Source organism: Rana temporaria, chromosome 4, assembly GCF_905171775.1.
Source record: "Rana temporaria chromosome 4, aRanTem1.1, whole genome shotgun sequence".
NCBI lineage: Eukaryota > Metazoa > Chordata > Amphibia > Anura > Ranidae > Rana > Rana temporaria.
The window spans coordinates 319,237,589-319,263,043 of NC_053492.1; the positions used below are offsets into that span (position 1 = coordinate 319,237,589).

General features: G+C 44.6%; 1 protein-coding gene across 1 annotated transcript in view; it reads right to left on the reverse strand.

The window, feature by feature from the left end:
- Positions 1-25,455, reverse strand: part of PGBD5 (piggyBac transposable element derived 5) — a 205,417-nt gene that overhangs the window by 33,482 nt on the left and 146,480 nt on the right. The window contains exon 4 of the mRNA XM_040350678.1: positions 14,231-14,411. Coding sequence (XP_040206612.1) covers positions 14,231-14,411 — 181 coding nt within the window. The remainder of the gene's footprint in view (positions 1-14,230; positions 14,412-25,455) is intronic.

The window sequence follows — 25,455 nt, forward strand, 5'->3', positions numbered from 1 at the left end:
TGGCCCTTTCCTGACCTGCTAGGCTGTGTGCTCAGTCAGGAAAGGGGGTGGGGATGAGCAAGCACCACCCAAGCTGTTTTTTCGGCGTAGGGGTTCCCCTTAAAATCCAAACCAGTCCGAAGGGCTTGGTATTCTCTTGTAGGGGGAACCCATGCGGTTTTTTTTCATTTGGCTTGGAGTGCCCCTTCAAGATCATCAAATCACAAGTCGCATGCCAAATTAGGATCAGTCAAGATGAGGATCTGACTTCAGCGATATTCAATGGGTTGAAGTAGGATCAAAGTCGGACCAAAGTAGTGCAGGGAGCATTTTTAAAGTTGGACCGACTTGTGTCGGACCAGTTAAGATGGCTCCCATTGATTTTCACACGTAATGCGACATGAGCTCCCATGTCAGAGCATTTGTCCTACTAGTGTGAACTGGGCCTTAGACGTGATTACCTATTGGGAGTATTTCACCAGAAATTAATTTTTTGTTGCAGGAGATGCCTGAAATCTGACTTGTATTTTAGTGCAGACTTCTGGGAAAATCAGTGAGCCAATCACACAAGCGGGAAATTATATATGTGTACAGAGCACCTCCAGGTAGCCATATTGCATTGCATTTCACATAAAATCACAGAGCTGCAAATTTAAAAGGAAAGGTTATTTTTAATAACATGCAAATACAACATGACTTGTATCACAATTGTATATGCTATATTCTTTTTTTATTTGCTATTTTTTCTTCCACAAAAGTGGAGTTACCCATTAAAGCTAAATGCACACCAAGTATAATCAACAAGAATTACAGCAACCACTCACTCCTTTTCATGCTGGGCAACAAATTGTAGTAGATAGAGGATAGGGATAGATTACAGGCATGGGCGTAGGAACCGGGGGGGATGGGGGGGACTCATCCCCCCCAGGAAATAATGCAGGGGGGACAGGTATAGTAAAATCCCCCCCAGGTTAGGATAGGGAGATCGTCCCCGGATCGCAGGCAGGGGCCGCCGAGTCCAACTGCGGTCACTGCTTTTCCCCCCCTTCAGTGCCGATGTAGTGCCGATCCAACCCCGACCCCTCCCCTCCCCTCCCGAGCGGCGCACAGCTGATTTCACACAGATACGCATAGCTGTGCTGGCCGCTCTGCTGAATGAGAGAAAGGAGCAGGAAGGGGGCGGGGCCCAGACTGACACTCGTGTTCAGACTGAGGCCACACTACACCTGACCAGCCTGCAGAGCCAGAGAGACTTGCATGTGATGGAGAGACAGAACGACACAGTTGAGGTACAGGGGGGAGGAGGAGGTATATTTTACAGAGAGGGGGGAAGTTACAGTTTACAGAGAGGGGGAGGTATAGTATTCAGAGAGGGGGGGGGGGGTGTTACAGACAGTTTACAGAGAGGGGGGAGGTATAGTAATGGGGAACAGGACTCTTATCTATTCATGTCATGTATTTACTCTGGCACTACCACTCTAACCTGGCACTACCACCTAACCTGGCACTACCACTCTAACCTGGCACTACCACCTAACCTGGCACTACCACCTAACCTGGCACTACCACCTAACCTGGCACTACTGTATACCACCTAACCTGCCACTACCACCTAACCTCCCACTACCACCTATCGAGGCACTGCTGTATACCACCTAACCTGCCACTACCACCTAACCAGGCACTACTGTATACCACCTAACCTGCCACTACCACCTAACCAGGCACTACTGTATACCACCTAACCTGGCACTACTGTATACCACCTAACCTGCCACTACCACCTAACCAGGCACTACTGTATAACACCTAACCTGCCACTACCACCTAACCTGCCACTACCACCTATCCAGGCACTACTGTATACCACCTAACCTGCCACTACCACCTAACCTGCCACTACTGTATACCACCTAACCTGGCACTACCACCTAACCTGCCACTACCACCTATCCAGGCACTACTGTATACCACCTAACCTGGAACTACCACCTAACCTGGCACTACTGTATACCACCTAACCTGCCACTACCACCTATCTAGGCACTACTGTATACCACCTAACCTGCCACTACCACCTAACTAGGCACTACTGTATACCACCTAACCTGGCACTACTGTATACCACCTAACCTGGCACTACCACCTATCCAGGCACTACTTTATACCACCTAACCTGCCACTACCACCTAACCTGCCACTACCACCTAACCAGGCACTACTGTATACCACCTAACCTGGCACTACCACCTAACCTGGCACTACTGTATACCACCTAACCTGGCACTGCCACCTAACCAGACACTACCACCTAACCAGGCACTACTGTATACCACCTAACCTGGCACTACCACCCATGGGTGTAGGAACCCTTACAAATCTGGGGGGGACAGCATTTTTACTCGCCAGGTAAATTCTTATTCTGTAAACTCGGACTCCCACATGCCATGTGGGTTAATTGTTACTTATGCCATGGGCCACATGGGCCACAAGGCATTAGTAAAAATCAACCCACATGGCATAAGTAAAAATTAACCCACATGGCATAAGTAAAGATTAACCCACATGGCATAAGTAAAAATCAACCCACATGGCATAAGTAAAAATCAACCCACATGGCATAAGTAAAAATCAACCCACATGGCATAAGTAAAAATTAACCCACATGGCATTAGTAAAAATTAACCCATATGGCATTAGTAAAAATCAACCCACATGGCATTAGTAAAAATTAACCCACATGGTATTAGTAAAAATTAACTGGTTAGCTGGTAGTGGCAGGTTAGGTGATTGACAATAGTTCCAGGTTAGGTAGTAGTGGCAGGCTAGGTGGCAGTGCCAGGTTAGGTGGCATACAGTAGTGCCAGGTTAGGTGGTAGTGCCAGGTTAGGTTGTATACAGTAGTGCCTGGTTAGGTGGTAGTGTCAGGTTAGGTGGCAGTGCCAGGTTAGGTGGTATACAGTAGTGCCAGGTTAGGTGGTATACAGTAGTGCCTGGTTAGGTGGTAGCATGGGCGTAGGAACCGGGGGGGATGGGGGGGACTCATCCCCCCCAGGAAATAATGCAGGGGGGACAGGTATAGTAAAATCCCCCCCAGGTTAGGATAGGGAGATCGTCCCCGGATCGCAGGCAGGGGCCGCCGAGTCCAACTGCGGTCACTGCTTTTCCCCCCCTTCAGTGCCGATGTAGTGCCGATCCAACCCCGACCCCTCCCCTCCCCTCCCGAGCGGCGCACAGCTGATTTCACACAGATACGCATAGCCGTGCTGGCCGCTCTGCTGAATGAGAGAAAGGAGCAGGAAGGGGGCGGGGCCCAGACTGACACTCGTGTTCAGACTGAGGCCACACTACACCTGACCAGCCTGCAGAGCCAGAGAGACTTGCATGTGATGGAGAGACAGAACGACACAGTTGAGGTACAGGGGGGAGGAGGAGGTATATTTTACAGAGAGGGGGGAAGTTACAGTTTACAGAGAGGGGGAGGTATAGTATTCAGAGAGGGGGGGGGGTGTTACAGACAGTTTACAGAGAGGGGGGAGGTATAGTAATGGGGAACAGGACTCTTATCTATTCATGTCATGTATTTACTCTGGCACTACCACTCTAACCTGGCACTACCACCTAAACTGACACTACCACTCTAACCTGGCACTACCACCTAACCTGGCACTACCACCTCACCTGGCACTACCACCTAACCTGGCACTACTGTATACCACCTAACCTGCCACTACCACCTAACCTGCCACTACCACCTAACCAGGCACTACTGTATACCACCTAACCTGCCACTACCACCTAACCAGGCACTACTGTATACCACCTAACCTGGCACTACTGTATACCACCTAACCTGCCACTACCACCTAACCAGGCACTACTGTATAACACCTAACCTGCCACTACCACCTAACCTGCCACTACCACCTATCCAGGCACTACTGTATACCACCTAACCTGCCACTACCACCTAACCTGCCACTACTGTATACCACCTAACCTGGCACTACCACCTAACCTGCCACTACCACCTATCCAGGCACTACTGTATACCACCTAACCTGGAACTACCACCTAACCTGGCACTACTGTATACCACCTAACCTGCCACTACCACCTATCCAGGCACTACTGTATACCACCTAACCTGCCACTACCACCTAACTAGGCACTACTGTATACCACCTAACCTGGCACTACTGTATACCACCTAACCTGGCACTACCACCTATCCAGGCACTACTTTATACCACCTAACCTGCCACTACCACCTAACCTGCCACTACCACCTAACCAGGCACTACTGTATACCACGTAACCTGGCACTACCACCTAACCTGGCACTACTGTATACCACCTAACCTGGCACTGCCACCTAACCAGACACTACCACCTAACCAGGCACTACTGTATACCACGTAACCTGGCACTACCACCTAACCAGGCACTACTGTATACCACCTAACCTGGCACTACTGTATACCACCTAACCTGGCACTGCCACCTAACCTGACACTACCACCTAACCAGGCACTACTGTATACAACCTAACCTGGCACTACCACCTAACCTGGCACTACTGTATGCCACCTAACCTGGCACTGCCACCTAGCCTGCCACTACTACCTAACCTGGAACTATTGTCAATCACCTAACCTGCCACTACCAGCTAACCAGTTAATTTTTACTAATACCATGTGGGTTAATTTTTACTAATGCCATGTGGGTTGATTTTTACTAATGCCATATGGGTTAATTTTTACTAATGCCATGTGGGTTAATTTTTACTTATGCCATGTGGGTTGATTTTTACTTATGCCATGTGGGTTGATTTTTACTTATGCCATGTGGGTTGATTTTTACTTATGCCATGTGGGTTAATCTTTACTTATGCCATGTGGGTTAATTTTTACTTATGCCATGTGGGTTGATTTTTACTAATGCCTTGTGGCCCATGTGGCCCATGGCATAAGTAACAATTAACCCACATGGCATGTGGGAGTCCGAGTTTACTGAATAAGAATTTACCTGGCGAGTAAAAATGCTGTCCCCCCCCAGATTTGTAAGGGTTCCTACACCCATGATTACAGGCATCAATTTCAGGCAATATGTTAATTACTAATGAAAGTCAGTAAACTGTACAACTGTATTAAAGTCAGGAAGTTAACTCTGTTATGCCTAATCTTAGTGCTGTGTTGTAATCCCTGCATAATGAATGCACACTCTATACAGGATCAATGGAATGTCCCTAAATCTTGTAATCTAAAGCACAGTTAAACACATTCTGCACCATTAAATACATTATAAATTTTAAAGCGGTTCTAAAGGTTGAAAGTTTTTTACTTTCATGCATTCTATGCATGAAAGAAAAAGATCTGTATGCAACTCCCCCCACAGCCCCCCTAATACTTACCTGATACTTACTCGCGATCCAAAGTTGCTCATGAGAGCAGTTGCTGTCCCAGGTCTCTTCCTCCTTATTGACCGCTGTCAATCACAGCCAGTGAGGAGGGAGCGAGGGCTTGGCCAACTTCCAATTTTGTGTATCTTATGGACACACAGAATGGGGCTCAGGAGTGAGCATGCATGAGTGTCCCCATAGCAGCTTGATATGGGGGCACTTGGAGAAGAGGAGGAGCCAGGAATACCAGCAGGGAACCAAAACCACACACAGAGCAGAGGACAGAGTAAGTGAGTATAAGTACTTTGTTATTTAAAAAAAACACTTTAATATCACTTTAAGGGTCCTTTCACACGGGCGGATCCCGTGATGATCCACCCCGTGAACATCTGCTTGCTCAGCGGGGATCGCTCCGTTGATCCCCGCTGAGCCGGCAGATGACAGGGTGGTCCCTGCACACTGTGCAGGGACCGCCCTGTCAGATCGCCGCTCTCCCCTATGGGAGGGATCGGATGAACACGGACCGTCTGTCCGTGTTCACCCAATCTGATCAGCAGACGGATGGAAAATAGGATTTTCCTCTGTCTGCAGAATCGGAGGATTGTGGACACTGATGAGATCGGGTGTCAGCGGATGTTCATCCACTGACACCCTCATAGGGCAGAATCTGCAATTAACGGACCTCCAGCTGTTGCCAAACCACAAGTCCCATCATGCCTCTGCCACTGGGTGTCATGCTTGATGCTGTCAGAGTCTCGCTATGCCTCATGGGACTTGTAGTTTGGCAACAGCTGGAGGTCCGCTAATTGCATATCCCTGTCATAGGGATTAATGTATGTCCCTTTTTCATCCGTACACGGATGGATGTAAAAGCGGACATACGGTCCGCATGTGTGAAAGGTGCCTTAGATAGGTGAAAATTTGATAACGTTTTAATTGTTCTTTTTCAATCAGGCTTTCTGTATGTGAGAGGCAGCTAGAAACATTGAGTAGGTGTCTTAAAGGAGTTGTAAAGGAAAAAAATGTTTGCCTAAAATTAATGTCTGCAAGGTAGACAGACAGAATAGTGTAATGATTCTGTTAAAAAACGAGTAAATACCTGTTAAATTCCTTCATCTATATCACCTCCGGCGTTCTAGTTTCTGTTCTCTCTTTTACTTCCTGGTTTGCGGGGCTCGTTCATGTAAGAACTACATTTTCCAGTATGAATTGCGTCACGTCCAGTAATTCACACCTCTTTGAAGTCTCTAACATGTAGAGAGCGTCCTGCAGCACAGATGTAGTTCCCAGGAGGGGGTGAGCATGTTACTGATCACCGGAGTAAAGCCTCCCATCACGGTGGTCAGTAAAATCAGACAAGCAGGAAGTGAACAGAACAGAGAAGAAATAGAGCAACTTCTGAGCAAAAACGAACAATGAGGAAGTGAAAAGAGGAATGTCTGCAGGTAAAGGATGCTTATTATGAAAACATTTTTTTTCCTTTACAACCCCTTTAATATCATCAGCAGGTGCATTTCAAGATTGCCAAACTACCTGACCAACAAGAGAAATTTTCCCTTTATATGTAAAAATAACTAAATAACTATCTCTAGGAAAAACGGTTTAGGTTTGGATGGGGGGCGGTGTTTATTGGTTTCATTGTCAACTTTACCATTGTCACCAAAATGTAAAGGAAATTTTAGCATTGCCACTAAAGCACTGTATTTATGAACAGCCTAAAATGTACCTCTGGGCAAAACTTTGTGTCTGAGGGTAAAATAAATGTTAACGCCTGAACACAATTTTGCTACTTTGACATGTGTTAGTAAAACCATACATATCACCACAATTACTTTGTGCATCCTGGGTGGATTATACCTTGTTATTTTCAGGACAAATTGGGCTTTCATTTGGTTATAAATAGTAACAGATACAGTGCCTTGCATATGTATTCACCCCCTTGGCTTTTTACCTATTTTGTTACATTACAGCCTTTAGGTCAATGTTTTTTTAATCTGAATTATATGTGATGGATCAGAACACAATAGTCTAAATTGGTGAAGTAAAATTAGAAAAATCTATACATATATACTATTTTTCAGAAATAAAAAAACGATAATTGGCACACGCGTATGTATTCACCCCATAAAAAGCTCTGGTGCAACCAATTACCTTCAGAAGTTACATAATTAGTGAATGATGTCCACCTATGTGCAATCTAAGTGTCACATGATCTGTCATTACATATACACACCTTTCTGAAAGGCCACAGAGGCTGCAACATCTAATCAAGAGGCACCACTAGCCAAACACTGCCATGAAGACCAAGGAACTCTCCAAACAAGTAAGGGGCAATGTTGTTGAGAAGTACAAGTCAGGGTTAGGCTACAAAAAATATCCATCAAATCTATCATAACCAAATGGAAAGAACATGGCACAACAGCAAACCTGCCAAGAGACAGCCGCACACCAAAACTCACGGACTGGGAAATCACAGAGGCAGCACAGAGACCTAAGGTAACCCTGGAGGAGCTGCAGAGTTCCACAGCATAGACTGGAGTATCTGTACATAGAACAACAATAAGCCATACGCTCCATAGATTTGGGCTTTATAGCAGAGTGGCCAGAAGAAAGCCATTACTTTTAGCAAAAAACAAAATGGCACGTTTTGAGTTTACAAAAAGACACGTTGGAGACACCCAAAATGTATGGAGGAAGGTGCTCTGGTCTGATAAGACTAAAATTGAACTTTTTGGCCATCAAAGAAAACGCTATGTCTGGCACAAACCCAACACATCATATCACACAAAGAACACCATCCCCACAGTGAAACATGGTGGTGGCAGCATCATGCTGTGGGAATGTTATTCAGCAGGTGGGACTGGGAAACTGGTCAGAGTTGAGGGAAAGATGAATGGTGCTAAATACAGGGATATTCTTGAGCAAAACCTGTACCACTCTGTGTGTGATATGAGGCTAGGACGGAGGTTCACCTTCCAACAGGACAATGACCCCAAACACACTGCTAAAGCAACACTTGAGTGGTTTAAGGGGAAACAAATGTGTAAATGTGTTGGAATGGCCTAGTCAAAGCCCAGACCTCAATCCAATAGAAAATCTGTGGTCAGATTTAAAGATTACTGTTCACAAGCACAAACCATCGAATTTAAAGGAGCTGGAACAGTTTTGCAAGGAGGAATGGTCAAAAATCCCAGTGGTAAGATGTGGCAAGCTCATAGAGACCTATCCAAAGCGACTTGGAGCTGTGATAGTCACAAAAGGTGGCTCTACAAAGTATTGACTTTAGGGGGGTCAATAGTTACGTGCAATTACTTTTTCTGTTATTTTGTCCTATTTGTTGTTTGCCTCACAATAATAAAAAAAAAATTCAAAGTTGTAGGCATGTTCTGTAAATTAAATGATGCAAATCCTCAAACAATCCATGCAAATTCCAGGTTGTGAGGCAACAAAACACGAAAAATGCCAAGTGGAGTGAATACCTTTGCAAGGCACTGTATACCCTGACTTTATTTACAGCCCAGGAACAATAGTGAGCATGTTGCTCTTTTTTTATCCTACCTAAAACATTTATACAACCTCACATTAACTGACACTGATACCAATTTTTTTTTTTTTTTTTTTAATAATCCTGCCCAAAATATACTGACCATGACCTTTGTCCCTTACTTGAACCAAGCACTAACCCTGACACTGACCTAGAACAAACATTGATCTAGCTATTTTTTCTTTATTTTTGTTATTATTTTTTTATACACTTTTATTTATTATGTATCTCTCCCTCCATTCAGAAAGAAAAAAAACACAGGGGCAGGCTTCACAGTGACTGATCCCTGTGAAAGCCAATCAGAGGCTGTCACAGTGATCAGGTGACCCAGAATCGGTAGTTCTGGGTCCCGATTGTCAGTACGGACCCAGGGCTCCCAGGGAGAGTTCGGTCTCTGTGCTGGGAGCACGCTGTGTGGCACGCTCACAGCACAAAGACAGATATGCATATATATATGCTGCCTCACTGAAAAAAAGCCCAGTTCAGTGAGGCCACATTATGCGTACTGTTGGCGGGAAGGGATTCGGATGGGGTGGGGACAGCTTCTCTGTTAAGTTTTTTTGCTGCCTGTTTCCATTGAAGAGATTTGTGTCTCAGGGACAAGAAGTGAAAGAAAACTGATGAACAGTTGCTTTTTTTGCACTCGTCAAATAGACATAATAAACACTCTAAATCAGGGGTAGTGAATTAAAATTCACGAGGGTCCGGTCGGAAAAAAATTCTTCCAGCGGAGGTCCGAATGTCATATTGGTGCTATGACGCCACATGATATCCTCCACTTCACAGCGCCCCCACCACACACATGCACACACCTTTAAGACCCACACACTATCGAAATCGACATAAAAATCTCAAAATACATTTCTTTCATTTTTAGGCAGCACAGATCAGTTACGGTGCATAGAAACAGAATGCATTTTGCACCACACTGCTCAGCACGCAGGGGCGCTGTTTCAATGTGAACAGGACACATAGAAAACAGAGACCTGTGTTTTGCCAGTGCAGAAATCATAGAACCCCTTTTACATCAGTGTCCTCAGCCCCCCCCCCCTTACATCACATCCCCCTGCCTCATCACAAACCCCCCATTACAGACTGACCCCCCCAAATCACAGATCCCCCATCCCAGACTGACCCCCCAAATCACAGACCCCCATCACATACCGATCCCCCCCAATCACAGATGGACCCCCCAATCACAGACTGAACCCCCACAATCACAGATCCCCCTATCACAGGCTGACCCCCCCAAATCACAGACCCCCTATTACAGACTGATCCCCCAATCACAGATGGACCCCCCCAATCACAGATGGACCCCCCACAATCACAGACCACCCCATCACAGACTGAACCCCCCACAATCACAACCCCCCCCCAAATCAGACCCCACATCGGACTGATCCCCCCCAATTACAAACTAAACCCCCCACAATCACAGAACACCCCATCACAGACTTAACCCCCCACAAACACAGATCCCCCCATCACAGACTGACCCCCCAAATCAGACCCCCTATAACAGACTGACCCACCAATTACAGACTGACCCCCCAAATTCACAGACCACCCAATCACAGACTGACCCCCCCCAATCACAGACTGAACCCCCCCCCCCCCCCCAATCACAGACCCCACTATCATAGACTGATCCCCCCCCCCCCACAATCACAGACTGAACCCCCCCACAATCACAGACCTCCCCAATTACAGACCACCCCATCACAGACTGAACCCCCCCCCCCACAATCACAGATCCCCCCCTATCACAGACTGACCCACCAATCACAGACCTCCTATCACAGACTGACCCCCCAAATCAGACTTAACCCCCCCAATTACAAACTGAACCCCCCCACCCACAATCACAGAACACCCCATCTTAGACTGAACCCCCCACAATCAGAGATCTCCCTATCACAGACTGACCCCCCCAAATCAGACCCCCTATCACAGACTGACCCACCAATCAGACGGACCCCCCAAATTCAAAGACCCCCCCATCACAGACTGAACAACCCCCTCCCTACAATAACAGACCCTCCCCCCATCGCAGACTGACTCCCCCCCATCACAATCCTCTCAATAGCAAACCCCTGTCCTGTCCTGCACAGCACAACACTCCCCCTCCCCACAGAAAACCTACCTTATTCACACAGGACATGGAGCGTGGCCGCTCTGGACAATGGGCGGGACCTTTCCCATTAAAAGCGAGTGATTTGTTGCTGGGACCGACCCGCTGCCTAGCAACCAATCACCCACTTTTTAACTTAAAAAGTCCCGCCCATTGTCCAGCGCGGTCGTGATTCATGTTTGTGTGAATAAGGCAGACAGGCAATGTGGGGAGGGGGGAGTGCAGAGACGGCACAGACCTGCTGCGCCTGCCATGCTGTGTATATAGCGGCATCAGCAGGCGGGCGAGACGGCCACAGAGACACACAGGCGAGGCTGCGGTCCGGGTAGAATGGCCACTGGGGCCGGAACCGGACCGCGGTCCGCCATTTAGTGACGCCCGCTCTAAATGGTATGTAAAATAGACCAAAGGTGAGAAAATAGGAATTTCCGACAACAAATTTTCGATGTGAGCTTTTGGTCGGATATTCTGACTGTGTGCATGCTCCATTGGACATTTGCTGTCTGAATTTCCGACAACAAATGTTTGAGAGCTGGTTCTCTATTTTTCCGATGGCAAAAGTTCTTGACGGAAATTCTGATCGTCTGTATGCAATTCCGACGCACAAAAATCCTACGCATGCTCGGAATCAATTCAACGCATGTTCAGAATCATTGAACATAATTTTTCTCGACTCGTCGTAGTGTTGTACGTGACCGCGTTCTTGACGTTCAGAATTTCCGACAACATTTGTGTGACCGTGTGTATACAACACAAGTTTGAGCCAACATTCTGTCGAAAAAAAAATCAACGGTTTTGTTGTCGGAATGTCCAATCATGTGTACGCGGCATTAGAGTTTACATACACTTCATTTTAGCAGTTGCAAAGATCAAACATAAATGGAAACTGAGGTGCCATACCACTGCTAGGAGATCTCAATACAACTTTATTCCAAAAAAAGATGTGGGGGGAATCCAAAAGTTATTTATCATCCAAGACTGCCCCTCCTTCACGGCTTGATTGGCAACAATGTAAATAGACCAAAATTTAACTGAATTTTTAATGTTATTTGTTCTTCTCAGCAGCTTGGCGCCATGGTGTGGCACTTTGATTTCCAATTTTGCTACACTACAAAAAAATTGGTAGTTTTCCACTAATAATATCCAATGAACAGATTTACATAGAGGGGAAATCATAGCAGCCTGCTTTCACACTCCTTATTTGGATACAATATGGTTTCTTGGACCTAAAGTCGTTTTTGTCTATGACATGCTCCATTTCTGAGGTTTACTTACTGTTTTTTTTTGGCAGGATTATGGCATCATTTTGATGGAAGGGTGTTACTATGGGTCTTACCAGGGTATATAAGTGCATGCTTATTGTCACTATGTCATCTTGAGAAAGGGACCCTGTGAGGCCCCGGAACATCAGTTTCCTATGACTTACGTGACACTGTATTCAAAGTAAATATGTGAAATGCATTTAATTTGAGTGAAGGTGAATTTGTATCTTCACATGTGGTTCTGGCATAGCACAACCCATAGCCATCACTTTGAGCACCCACCAGTTACTTAACCCCCCTGGCGGTATTCACGAGTCTGACTCGGGGTGAGATTTTCATACCAGAAGCGGTAACCCCGAGTCAGACTCGGGCTTGCCTCGCTGCAGCAGCAGACAAAGTTACTTACCTTGTCCCTGGATCCAGCGATGCCACCGCGCTGTGTGAGCGAGCGGGACCTCGCTCGATTCACACAGCGTCCTCCTGTGCCGCCGATCTCTGTTCCCTGCGACGTTACGATGCACGGGAGCAGAGAACAGCGCCAAATTCAAAAACGTAAACAAACACATTACATACAGTATACTGTAATCTTATAGATTACAGTACTGTATGTAAAAAAAATACACACCCCCCTTTTCCCTAGTCGTCTGCCCAGTGTCCTACATGTCATTTTAAAAACGGTTCTTTCTCCCTGCAAACTGTAGATTGTCCATAGCAACCAAAAGTGTCCCTTTATGTCAAAAATGGTTTTAGATCAGCTAGAAAACAGCAATAAAAAATTATAATCACTTGCAGAATTGTGCGATAGCGATTTGTGGGGAAATTCGTCATAAAAAAATAAATAATAATGACAGCAACAATTCTGCAACTGAGCAAATTTCAGTGATTTTGAGTTGATTACATTTTATTTGAATTATATTATTATTTGTTATAATTATTTATAATTATTTATTATATTATAATTTAAGATTTTGTTTTAAAAAAAATGTCATACCCGGGATGCCTATAAGGCCCCATACACACGAGAGGATTTATCCGCGAATACGGTCCAGCGGACCGTTTCCGCGGATAAATCCTCTCGAGGATTTGTGCGGATTTCCAATGCGATGGAGTGTACTCACCATCGCATTGAAATCCGCGCCAAAATCCTCTGGCGATGACGTGCGCGACGCTGTCATATAAGGAATTCCACGCATGCGTCGAATCATTACGACGCATGCAGGGGATCCCTTCGGACGGATGGATCCGGTGAGTCTATACAGACTAGCGGATCCATCCGTTGGGATGGATTCCAGCGGATAGATTTGTTTAGCATGTCAGCAAATATTTATCTGCTGGAATCCAGGTGATAAATGTCCGCGGAAACAGATCCGCTGGAGTGTACACACCATAGGATCTATCCGCTGAAACCCATTCGCTGGGATTCTATCGTGTGTATGGGGCCTTAGACTCTGGTTTGGTCAGATTTAAGTGAGTTATTCCTAAGAATTACAGGCCTACAGTAAAAAACGCCAAATTTCCTTGCAAATAATGGTACCGCTTTCAGCATCTTTTTTCTGAAAGAATCATACCGCCAGGGAGGTTAAAGGTCAAGTACTGTGAGGAGTGTAGCATCTATTTGAACTTCACAGATGAAGACAAGACAAACACAGACAGGTTTGAAGCAGGTAAGAAGCAGTTAAAACAAACCAGGTTGTGAATTGAGACTCTGGTTTATTAATAGTCTAGTCACTAGCAACCAATCTATGTTAGAATAACTAGCAAAGCAACACTACAGTGAGCTGGGAAGCAGCACTGAGCTGAGAAAATTAATGCTATCCATAGACTTAAAATACATTCAAAGTCACATTAATAAAATAACAAATGCATAGGAACCATCCTAAATTAAATAAATAAATCAGAGTGCTACAAACCTTGTTTTTCAAATTCTTCAAACAAATTGAGGCTTGTGATGCTTGGTCCAGTAAAAATGATGTAGTTTTTTCCAGGAGCACTTTGACACAAGTTTTTGGCTACCATGCTGTGAAGTTGTGGCTTATGCTTTAATGTGTCAATACCGTCACTACCACTTCCTTCTCTCAGATGAACATAAATCTGAAAATGAAAATGAAATTGATGAATATGTTTACCAGTATTCCTGTGACAGCAAACTACCAATCACAACATAATACTAATATTCTTCCGAAGAATAAAACATACTTTGCATTGCCCAGGTTTTGGCCCGGCCTCTCCCCAAGATGGACCAGGCGAGGCTATTTAACCCGTGACAGATTTGAGACACGCACAAAAGAATATCATCAACTTTTACTAAGCCAGCTAATGTCCTATGTTACACCCGTTATGTTCTATGTTTTATAACCTAACTACTGCTCAGATTCTGGTTAGGGAAATTGGGTCTGTTTCACTTTGATTGCTCCACCTTTTATGCAGGTACTTTTCTTCAAAAATGTATTTGGACCCAACTGGGTAAGTGACAACTACAGATGTCGGTGCTGTCTCCCCCCAGGGCACAGTGTGTTCCCATGAAGGTGCCCGGGGAGGAAGACAGTACCCACTTTCCCAATACTCGACAGATCCTAACAACATCGTTGCTGTTTACTGTGTATTTTTGCGTATCTTTCCTACCCAGTCATACCCACTCTTTTAAATCTGTTTCTGTACTGCATATTAATCAGTGGCTGTTGGTTGTGCTCTTTGTTAAAACTCAATATAAGATTTGAAACAAAACATACTTTGCACTTATGATATACACTTCATAAAGTAAAGCATAACAAATATCTTCCCATACTCATCAAAGGCTTAACTATAAAAAGGCCACACAGAATGTTTCCAAGAACAGCAGAAATTGTATTTTCATTTGGAAATGAAAAATTAATAAAGAAAGTCAAATATATATTTTTAAACTAAGCTTCTTAGCCAGGTTATAAAGAGAAGAGGTTTTTTTTTTGTTTAGGGACTTTAACCACTTCCATACAGGGCATTTATACACCTTCCCGCCCAGACCAATTTTGAGCTTTCAGCGCTGTTGCACTTTGAATGACAATTGCGCGGTCATGCTACACTGTACCCAAACTAAATTTTTATCATTTTGTACCCATAAATAGAGCTTTCTTTTGGTGGTATTTAATCACCTCTGGGATTTTTATTTTCTGCAAAAAAAATGACCGATTTTTTTTTTGTTTCTGTTATAAAACACTGTAAATAAGTACGTTTTCTCCTTCACTAATGGGCACTGATGGTACTGCACTGACGGGCACTGATAAGGCGGCACTGATGGGCACCGACGGGCACCCAATCAGTGCCAAACAATAATGCCTGCCAATCAGTGATGCCCATTGTGGGCACTGATTGGCATCCATTGTGGGCATTGATTGGCATCCATTATTTGTGATTGTCATCCCTGGTGGTCTAGGGTGGCATACCTGTGGTGGGCATCCCTGGTGGTCTAGTGGCATCCCTGGTGGTCCAGTGTGGGCATCCTCGGGGGGGGGGGCTGCGCTGATAATCGATCAGCGCAAACCCCCCCTGTCAGAGGAGCAGCCGATCGGCTCTCCTCTACTCGCGTCTGACAGACGCGAGTGAGGAAAAGCTGATTACCGGCTTTTCCTGTTTACATCGTGATCAACCGTGATTGGACACGGCTGATCACGTGGTAAAGAGTCTCCGTTGGAGACTCTTTACCTAGATCGGTGTTGCGGGGTGTCAGACTGACACCCTGCAACAACGATCTCCTCGATGCGTGCCCCCTGGTGGACGCGCAACGGCTCAATATCCTGAGGATGTCATATAACGTCCACTTAGGATATTGAAAACACTCTGCCGCCGTCATACTGTAATAGGGCGGGCGGCAAGTGGTTAAGGAAGCCATGACCTGGTGAGGTCACATTTCCACCCCTATTAACTTTAAATGAAAACAAGGCCTGATGAGGTCATGTATTTCCTTCCCAATCTAAGTCAAGAGGAAGGGTTTAGCATAGAGAGGGTGGGACTTTGCATGAAGCACGTGGCAGCAAAAAAGTAATAGGAATAAAGGAATTTTATTAATTATAATATAATACACATACATATTACAGTGTCAAAGGTACATGTAAACATACATATAATATATGGTGAGTAGTACAGTATAAACATACATGTAATGCTCATATCCATAGTAGATGATAAGCACGGTAATGACAGTAAACATGGCAGTGGTATTTCAAAGTATAACCTCAATAGAATTCCCTAGTTCACCACAGACTAGAGTTGTATAAAACTATAATTGAACAATAATATCTGCAGGACCTATGGCCTCACTGAACCTGTAAAGGTGAATGTTGTATAATGATTTGAAGAATCAGGGTAGAGTTAAGGAAAGACATGGCATTCGGTAGCTCTACGCATTTTGTGGCTTTAATGCCACTCATCAGGAGAAAGCTGAACATCTCAATTGGACATACTGATATGTTTTTTTTGTTGCTGATGCTGTGTGTGATGGGGCTGCTTTGCCGTCTGGTTGTCTTCTCCATTTCCGGGAGCTGTGACGTACCTTGCAGGCCTCCTCCCACCTGAGCACTTCCTCTGCCTGGGGGGGTGGATGCGCTACTGCGCATCAATGTCACGCACCTACGCTGTGCGTGCGGCATCCTTTGGCGCCGTCACACACATGCAGTTGCTCCACGCTTGTGGGCTTCAGGGTTCACCCCAATACTTTCTTGCTGCCACGTGATTCATGCAAAGTCCCACCCACCCCGTTCTTAGCCAGGTTAAATACATTAAAGATTTATCTGCTCCCTTTAAACTCTCTCACATAGTTTTCATACCTAATGTCCTACATTTCTCTACTTAAACACATGGCTTGTTTTTCAAGTACCTACTGTAGTAGTAATAAAGCTGAATTCCGACTTTCTTTTCGGAAATGATCAATCCCAGCATAGATTCCTCGATATTCTGTGTTTAGTTGTTGCCTTGTGTCATATGTCATGTGTATATCCTGCTGATATACCCTGTCCCTTCCACTCCCCTTTGTAGTCTTTCAGACTCTGCAAATGATGTAACGTCCTTCACAGTTCTGATGGTGGGTCGGATGGAATACATCCTTGTGACAGACTCACCCGGGACATCCCCGAACAATCTTATGTCTAAAATCATCCTATGTCCACTAGGGGCATAGGATGACTTAGAAATTATATCTTGGACTACCTGAGATGGGATTATTTAATTATTATCCACAATATATTCCAGGATATCTGTAAGAACTATTTACAGGTTGTTGATTCTGAACTCAACGGGTTAATTGTAAGAGTAATTCAATCATCATGTTGGGACACATACTGTTAGATTGTAATTGACCCCGCTATTGTGGAGGTGTCCTTTGTTTACACTTATGATAATGTGTATTGTATAGCAGGTGAGAGGATCCGGGATGTCTACCTTGAAAGGTCATATCTCGGAGTCACCTCGTCTGGGTAAATGATTAGTTAATTAGCTCATGTTAATTTATGTTCTGGTTACCTCCTCTAACTGTATATAAGGATGTATTATTGGTTCTATTAAACACTCCATACTTAGCACACAGACAAGTCTCGTCTCGTTGTGTGTTGAGGGCAGCTGGAATATCTGATATCTATATCCAGACTGATAGGAAGCGGTATATGACGGAAGCACTCAATCGGAGTGTGGGACGTTCCGTTACAATCCTAATTAGCATTCAATCCCGCCCAGTCACACCTACAGGAAGAGTCCAAACCTCCCAAGTCCCACCTCACAGAGCACAGCATTATTCAAGAAGGATAAGCTAAGCTAAGCAGGGAAATAACTTCTCTGCAGGATGTGGAAACCTTTCAAAAAGATCTGAACAAATTGGGGTGGGCAAATACATGGCAAATGAGGTTCAATGTAGAAAAATGTAAAATAATGCATTTGGGTGGCAAAAATATGAATGCAATCTATACACTCGGGGGGGGGGGGGGAGAACCTCTGGGGGAATCTAGGATGGAAAGGGACCTGGGGGTCCTAGTAGATGATAGGCTCAGCAATGACATGCAATGTCAAGCTGCTGCTAACAAAGCAGACAGAATATTGGCATGCATTATAAAAGGGATTAACTCCAGGGATAAAGCAATAATTCTCCCACTCTACAAGACTCTGGTCCAGCCACACCTAGCGTATGCTTGTCCAGTTCTGGGCACCAGTCCTCAGGAAGGATGTACTGAAAAAGTAGAAAGTACAAAGAAAAGCAGCAATGCTCATAAAGGGTCTGGAGGATATAAGTTATGAGGAAAGGTTGCGAGCACTGAACTTATTCTCTCGGGAGAAGAGATGCTTGAGAGGGGATATAATTTCAATTTACAAATACCATACTGGTGACCCCACAATAGGGGTAAAACTTTTTCACGGAAGGGAGTTTAACAAAACACGTGCCCACTCAAAAAAATTAGAAGAAAAGAGGTTTAACCTTAAAGCGGGGGTTCACCCTTAGAGGGCACTTTTCCCCCTTAGATTCCTGCTCGTTTTTACTAGGGGAATCGGCTATTTGTTTTAAAATATGTGCAGTACTTACCCGTTTACGAGATGCATCCTCTCCGTCGCTTCCGGGTATGGGCTGCGGGAACGGGCGTTCCTTCTTGATTGACAGTCTTCCGAGAGGCTTCCGACGGTCGCATCCATCGCGTCACGATTTTCCGAAAGAAGCCGAACGTCGGTGCGCAGGCGCAGTATAGAGCCGCACCGACGTTCGGCTTCTTTCGGCTACGAGTGACGCGATGGATGCGACCGTCGGAAGCCTCTCGGAAGGCTGTCAATCAAGAAGGAACGCCCGCTCCCGAAGACCCATACCCGGAAGCGACGGAAGAAGATGCAGCTCGAAAATGGGTAAGTACTGCTCATATTTTAATACAAATAGCCGATTCCCCTAGACCGAACGAGCAGGAAGCTAAGGGGAGAAAAAAAAAAAATTATAAATGGGTGAACTCCCGCTTTAAACTACGTAGAGGGTTCTTTACTGTAAGAGTGGCAAGGATGTGGAATTCCCTTCCACAGGCGGGGGCATTGATGGTTTTCAGAAACTTTTAGATAAGCACCTGAACGATCACAACATACAGGCATATACAAAGTAATACTGACATATAATCACACACATAGATTGGACTTGATGGTCTTTTTTCAACCTCACCTACTATGTAACTATATGTAACGCCTTCATACACAGCCTGTTCTGAAAGATAGCTTTGCTGCTACTGGGAAGGATTGAATGGACCACAATTAGAATTCAATCCTGCCCGGTTAAATATGCCAACCAGTGTGAACAGGGAGAGTCCCACCCCTCAGATGCCGCCCTCCCAGAGCCCAGCTCTCTGTGAAGCAATTCATTCACATATGAAGGAAACACCTTCATAATAACCTCTCATAGCCCTTCTTCTGTAGTCTTGCAGTAAGACCTTATTCTTTGGCATGCTGAAAGACAGGAATGGCACAGGGGGAGGTATGACACATTTAAACCTTTCACCACCCACATGAAGGCCCAGAAACACCCACAGTAACCAGGGCCAGATTAAGAACATCATGGGCCTAGTGCTGAGAATTTTGGTGGGCCTTTTATTAATAAATAAAAATGCAAACAGTTTTTTGTCATAGCAAAATAAATTAAAGAGAGAGGGAGGATGAGAGATAGAGAGAGCACAAAAGGGCATGAGAGAGGGGTGAGGGGTAAGGGAGGGAGGATGAGAGAGAAAGGGGGGATGAGAGAGAGGATGCGCATGAGAATGCACGGGAATGACATGAACACAGCCCGGCCAAGGCAATTCACCAAAGGCACAGATCCCAGAAGGAAGACAAGGTGAAGATGGAAGTGCCCGGGCCCCGACGGATTGATCACAGCGCAGCCATTGGAAATAATAGTGCCATTTGTACTACTATAAATTATATGAAAAACACCAGAGAAAAATGTAACAATACATTTAAGTGTTTGTTCACCAATGCCAGAAGTCTGCCAAGCAAAACAGGTGAGCTGGAAGCTCTGGTGCATGAGGAGAGCTATGATGTAATCGGTATTGCTGAAACTTGGCTTCAATCCTCACATGACTGGGCTATTAATATTCCTGGCTATGCTCTCTTTCGGAAAGACAGGGTAAAAAGGAAAGGTGGAGGGGTCTGTCTCTATGTGAGAAGTGACCTCAAAGCAAGCGTGAAAGAGAACCTGGTTGATGGAGAGTGTGATGAGGCTGAAGCATTATGGGTGGAACTGCATACAGATGTGCGTAGTTCAAAATTAATCATTGGAGTTTGTTATAAACCACCCAATGTTAATGAGGAGGTGGAGACTCAGCTCCTTGCACAGATGGAAAGGGCTGCAAGGTCTGGGACGGTGATAATAATGGGGGATTTTAACTACCCAGAAATTGACTGGATTAATGGCACTTCTGGGACAGTTAAAGGACAAAAATTTAAAAACCAATTGCAGGACAATTTTATGGTGCAGTTTATTGAGGCCCCAACTAGGAATGATGCCCTGTTGGACCTGATAATTTCAAACCATGCAGAGCTTATTACTAATGTTCAGATAAAGGAACACCTGGGTAGCAGTGATCATAACATGATTTCATTTAATGTTAACTATAAGCAAGAAATACATACAGGAAATATTAAAACACTAAATTTTAAGAGAGCAAATTTTCCAAGGATGAGGGCTGCTCTCCAGGACTTGGACTGGGAGGGACTATTGGCACAGATGAACACAGAACAGAAATGGGAATTCTTCAAAAAGACTGTGTGGAACCTCACTGCAAAGTATGTTCCCATGGGCAATAAGTTTAAAAGGCTAAAAATAAAACCTATGTGGCTCACGGTCAAAGTTAAAAAAGCTATAAACAATAAGAAAGTAGCTTTTAAAAAATATAAAAATGAAGGAACACTAGTGTTGTTTAAATGTTACAAAGAATATAACAGGATATGCAAAAAGGAAATCAAGGATGCAAAAATTCAAAACGAACGACAGATTGCAAAAGATAGTAGGACAAACCCCAAAAAATTCTTTAAATATATTAATAGTAAAAAGGTGAAGTCTGAGCATGTAGGCCCCTTACAAAATAATCTAGAGTGGGTGACTGGGGACAAAGAGAAGGCAAATTTATTAAATGTTTTCTTCAGCTCTGTGTATACAATGGAGCATGGGGGAGCTCATGTCCAAAATGGGGGTGGGAGTGACACAGCCCCAAATCCACAATGGCTCAAAAGTGATATGGTCCAGAAATATTTAGACAGAATAAAAGTAGATAAAGCACCTGGACCTGATGGCATCCATCCACGGATCCTAGGTGAGTTGAGCTCTGTCATTTCAAAGCCACTGTATCTAATATTTAGGGACTCATTAAAGACAGGAATAGTACCACTGGATTGGCGCAGGGCCAATGTGGTGCCCATATTTAAAAAGGGAACAAAGTCTTTACCAAGTAACTATAGACCTGTTAGTTTAACTTCTATAGTTGGGAAGATACTGGAACGTTTAATAAAAGACCACATGGATGAGTTCTTGCTGGAAAAAAACTATTTAAGCAGCAGACAACATGGATTCATGAAAGACAGAAGTTGTCAGACAAACCTGATTTCCTTTTATGAAGAGGTAAGTAAAACCCTGGACAGAGGCGTGGCTGTGGACGTGATATATTTGGATTTTGCAAAAGCGTTCGATACAGTTCCGCACACACGGCTCATGTGTAAGGTAAGGTCTACAGGATTGGATATATCAGTTTGTAAATGGTTAGAAAACTGGCTAAAAGACAGAATTCAGAGAGTCGTGGTTAATGATTCTTACTCTGAATGGTCCAAGGTTATCAGTGGTGTACCCCAAGGTTCAGTGCTGGGACCCTTACTTTTCAATATATTTATAAATGATATTGGGTCTGAGATCAAAAGTAACATTTCTGTCTTTGCAGATGACACCAAGCTATGCAGTGGAATAACGTCCTTACAGGATGTCTCCAATTTACAAGCCGACCTCAATGCTCTGTCTGATTGGGCGACTAAGTGGCAGATGAGGTTTAATGTAGATAAATGTAAAGTTATGCACTTGGGGGCTAAGAATATGCATGCATCATACATACTAGGGGGAGTACAACTGGGGGGATCTGTAGTGGAGAAGGATCTGGGGGTTTTGGTTGATCATAAGCTCAATAATGGCATGCAATGCCAAGCTGCGGTTTCCAAAGCGAGCAAAGTCCTTTCTTGTATTAAGAGAGGTATGGACTCCAGAGACAGAGATATAATTTTGCCCCTGTACAAATCATTAGTAAGACCTCATCTGGAATATGCAGTTCAGTTTTGGGCACCAGTTCTCAAAAAGGATATAGGAGAACTGGAGAAAGTGCAGAGAAGAGCAACCAAACTGATAAGAGGCATGGAGGAGCTCAGCTATGAGGAAAGATTAGAGGAACTGAATTTATTCACTCTTGAGAAGAGGAGAATAAGGGGGGATATGATCAACATGTACAAATATATAAGAGGTCCATACAGTGAACTTGGTGTTGAGTTATTCACTTTACGGTCATCACTGAGGACAAGGGGGCACTCTTTACGTCTAGAGGAAAAGAGATTTCACCTCCAAATACGGAAAGGTTTTTTCACAGTAAGAGCTGTGAAAATGTGGAACAGACTCCCTCCAGAGGTGGTTCTGGCCAGCTCAGTAGATTGCTTTAAGAAAGGTCTGGATTCTTTCCTAAATGTACAGAATATAACTGAGTACTAAGATTTGTAGGTATTGTTGATCCAGGGTAAATCCGATTGCCTCTCGGGGGATCAGGAAGGAATTTTTTCCCCTGCTGTAGCAAATTGGATCATGCTCCGCTGGGGTTTTTTGCCTTCCTCTGGATCAACTGTGGGTATGGAGTTGGGTGTATAGGATTTTACTGTGTTTTTTATTTTGTTTTTTTGTTTTTTGTGGTTGAACTGGATGGACTTGTGTCTTTTTTCAACCTGACTAACTATGTAACTATGTAACTATGTAGCACTGGAGGGCTTAGTCTGAAAATTTAAGTTTACCCTAATGTGCTAATATGTTGTGCACATTGTGGCATAACCTACCTCAGGGCCTCTAAAAAGTAATAATGTTAGCAAAGTTTACTACCGCTTTAATATCACAGGATCCCAGGAGCCTCTCATGGGGCCCCCTACTGACCCGGTGGCCCTTGGGCAGTGCCTAAGTGCATAGTTGCCAACATTTCAAAAATATTTTCAGGGACACTTTTTTTTTTTTTACAAGTGCTATATTTAGAGTAGCTGAGATCCCCTATGTTCCTCTTTACATCACAGTAGTAATCACAAAATGAAATGAGTACAAATAATGGGGCAGAACAAATATGAGGACTGAGATTTCCTTTAATTGAACAAACAACAGTTTGCCCATTCTAGAGCTGATAACATTGAGGATATTCAGTATAATTTTAATGAACTATTTTTGTGGGTAAGCGGCATAGGGGAGGAGTATGGATGGTATAAAAGTGGGAAGTATGTGCAGGTGAGGGAGAGGAATGTGGACAGTTCAATAGTGGACAGTATGTACAGGAGAGAAGTGCAGAGGGTATGGCAGAAGAGGAGTGTCAAGAGTATGAAAGTGGGCAGTATGCACAGCAGAGAGGTGTGGAGGGTATGTCAGTGGGCAGCATGTACATGAGAGGAGTGTGGGGGGTATGACAGAGAGTAGTATGTACCGGAGAGGAGTGTGGAGGGTATGACAGTGGATATTATGTAAAGGAGAGGAGTGTGGAGGGGAATTTGGAGAAAGATAGTTGGCAGTATGTACAGGAGAGGAGTTTGGAGGGTAAGGTTGGGTTACAGTATGTACAAGGGAGGAGTGTGGAGGGTATGACAGTGGACAGTATGTACAGGAGAGGAGTGTGAAGGGTATCACAGTGGGCGGTATGTACAGGAGAGGAGTGTGGATGGTATAATAGTGGGCAGTATGCACAGGAGAGGAGTGTGGAGGGTATGATGGGGGCATTATGTGCAGGAGAGGAGTGTGGAGGGTATGACAGTGGGTGGTATGTACAGGAGAGGAGTGTGGACGGTATGATAGTGAGCAGTATGCACAGAAGAGGAGTGTGGAGGGTATGACAGCCAACACTATGTACAAAAGAGGAGTTTATGAATGCGGGCAATATGTACAGGAGAGAAGTGTGGATGGTATGATACTGAGCAGTATGTACATGAGACGAGTGTGGAGGGTAAAACAGTGAGCAGTATGTACAGAAGAAGAATGGGGAGGATATGACAGTGGGCAGTATGTACAGGAGTGTGGAGGTTATGACAGTGGGCACTATGTATAGGAGAAAAGTGTAGAGGGTATGAAAGTGGGCACTATGTGTATGAGAAGAGTGTGGAGGGTATAATAGTGAGCAGTATGTACAGGAGAGAATGGAAGGTGTCGTGGAGTCTTACTCAGGGCACACACGAAACAGGCAGCTACGCAGGCGGTTACATCAGCATGTAGACTAGGCCACCAGAATTGTTGGGGAAAAGGCCCAAAAGAGTTGGCCAGCATCCTTGGGAGAATGGTAAGTCTGGAGCACAGCAGTACAGAGACTCTCGGGAACAAGGCAGCGGTCACAAGGATTCTCATGAGGGGCATCGACCTGAGCAGCAAGAATTTTGTCTCCCAAAGGAGAAGTGAGACTGGTGTGAACCATAGCCAGAATACGATCAGGAGGAATCACAGGAACTGGAACCGACTCCATCTTGGAAGTGGAGGAAAATTGTCGTGACAAGGCGTCAGCCCTTACATTCTTAGTACCAGGTAAGAATTAAAACTCGACAAGAAAAGAGCCCATCGCACCCTTCTGGGAGAAAGGCGCTTAGCCTCAGACAAGAATTTGAGATTCTTATAGTCAGTAAGAATGAGAACTGGCACAGTGGTACCTTCGAGGAGATGTCTCCATTCTTTCAGGGCTAAAATGATCGCCAACAGCTCTCTAATCACCAATCTCGTAATTGCACTCCGCAGGTGACTATTTCATGGAAAAGTAGTCATACGGATGCATAGCACTGTCAGAGCTAGAATGTTGAGACAGAAAAGCGCCAACTCCAGTCTCAGAAGCATCAACTTCAAGAATAAAAGGCAACATAGGATCAGGATGTGCCAACAGAGGAGAAGAAACAAAGGCAGCCTTAA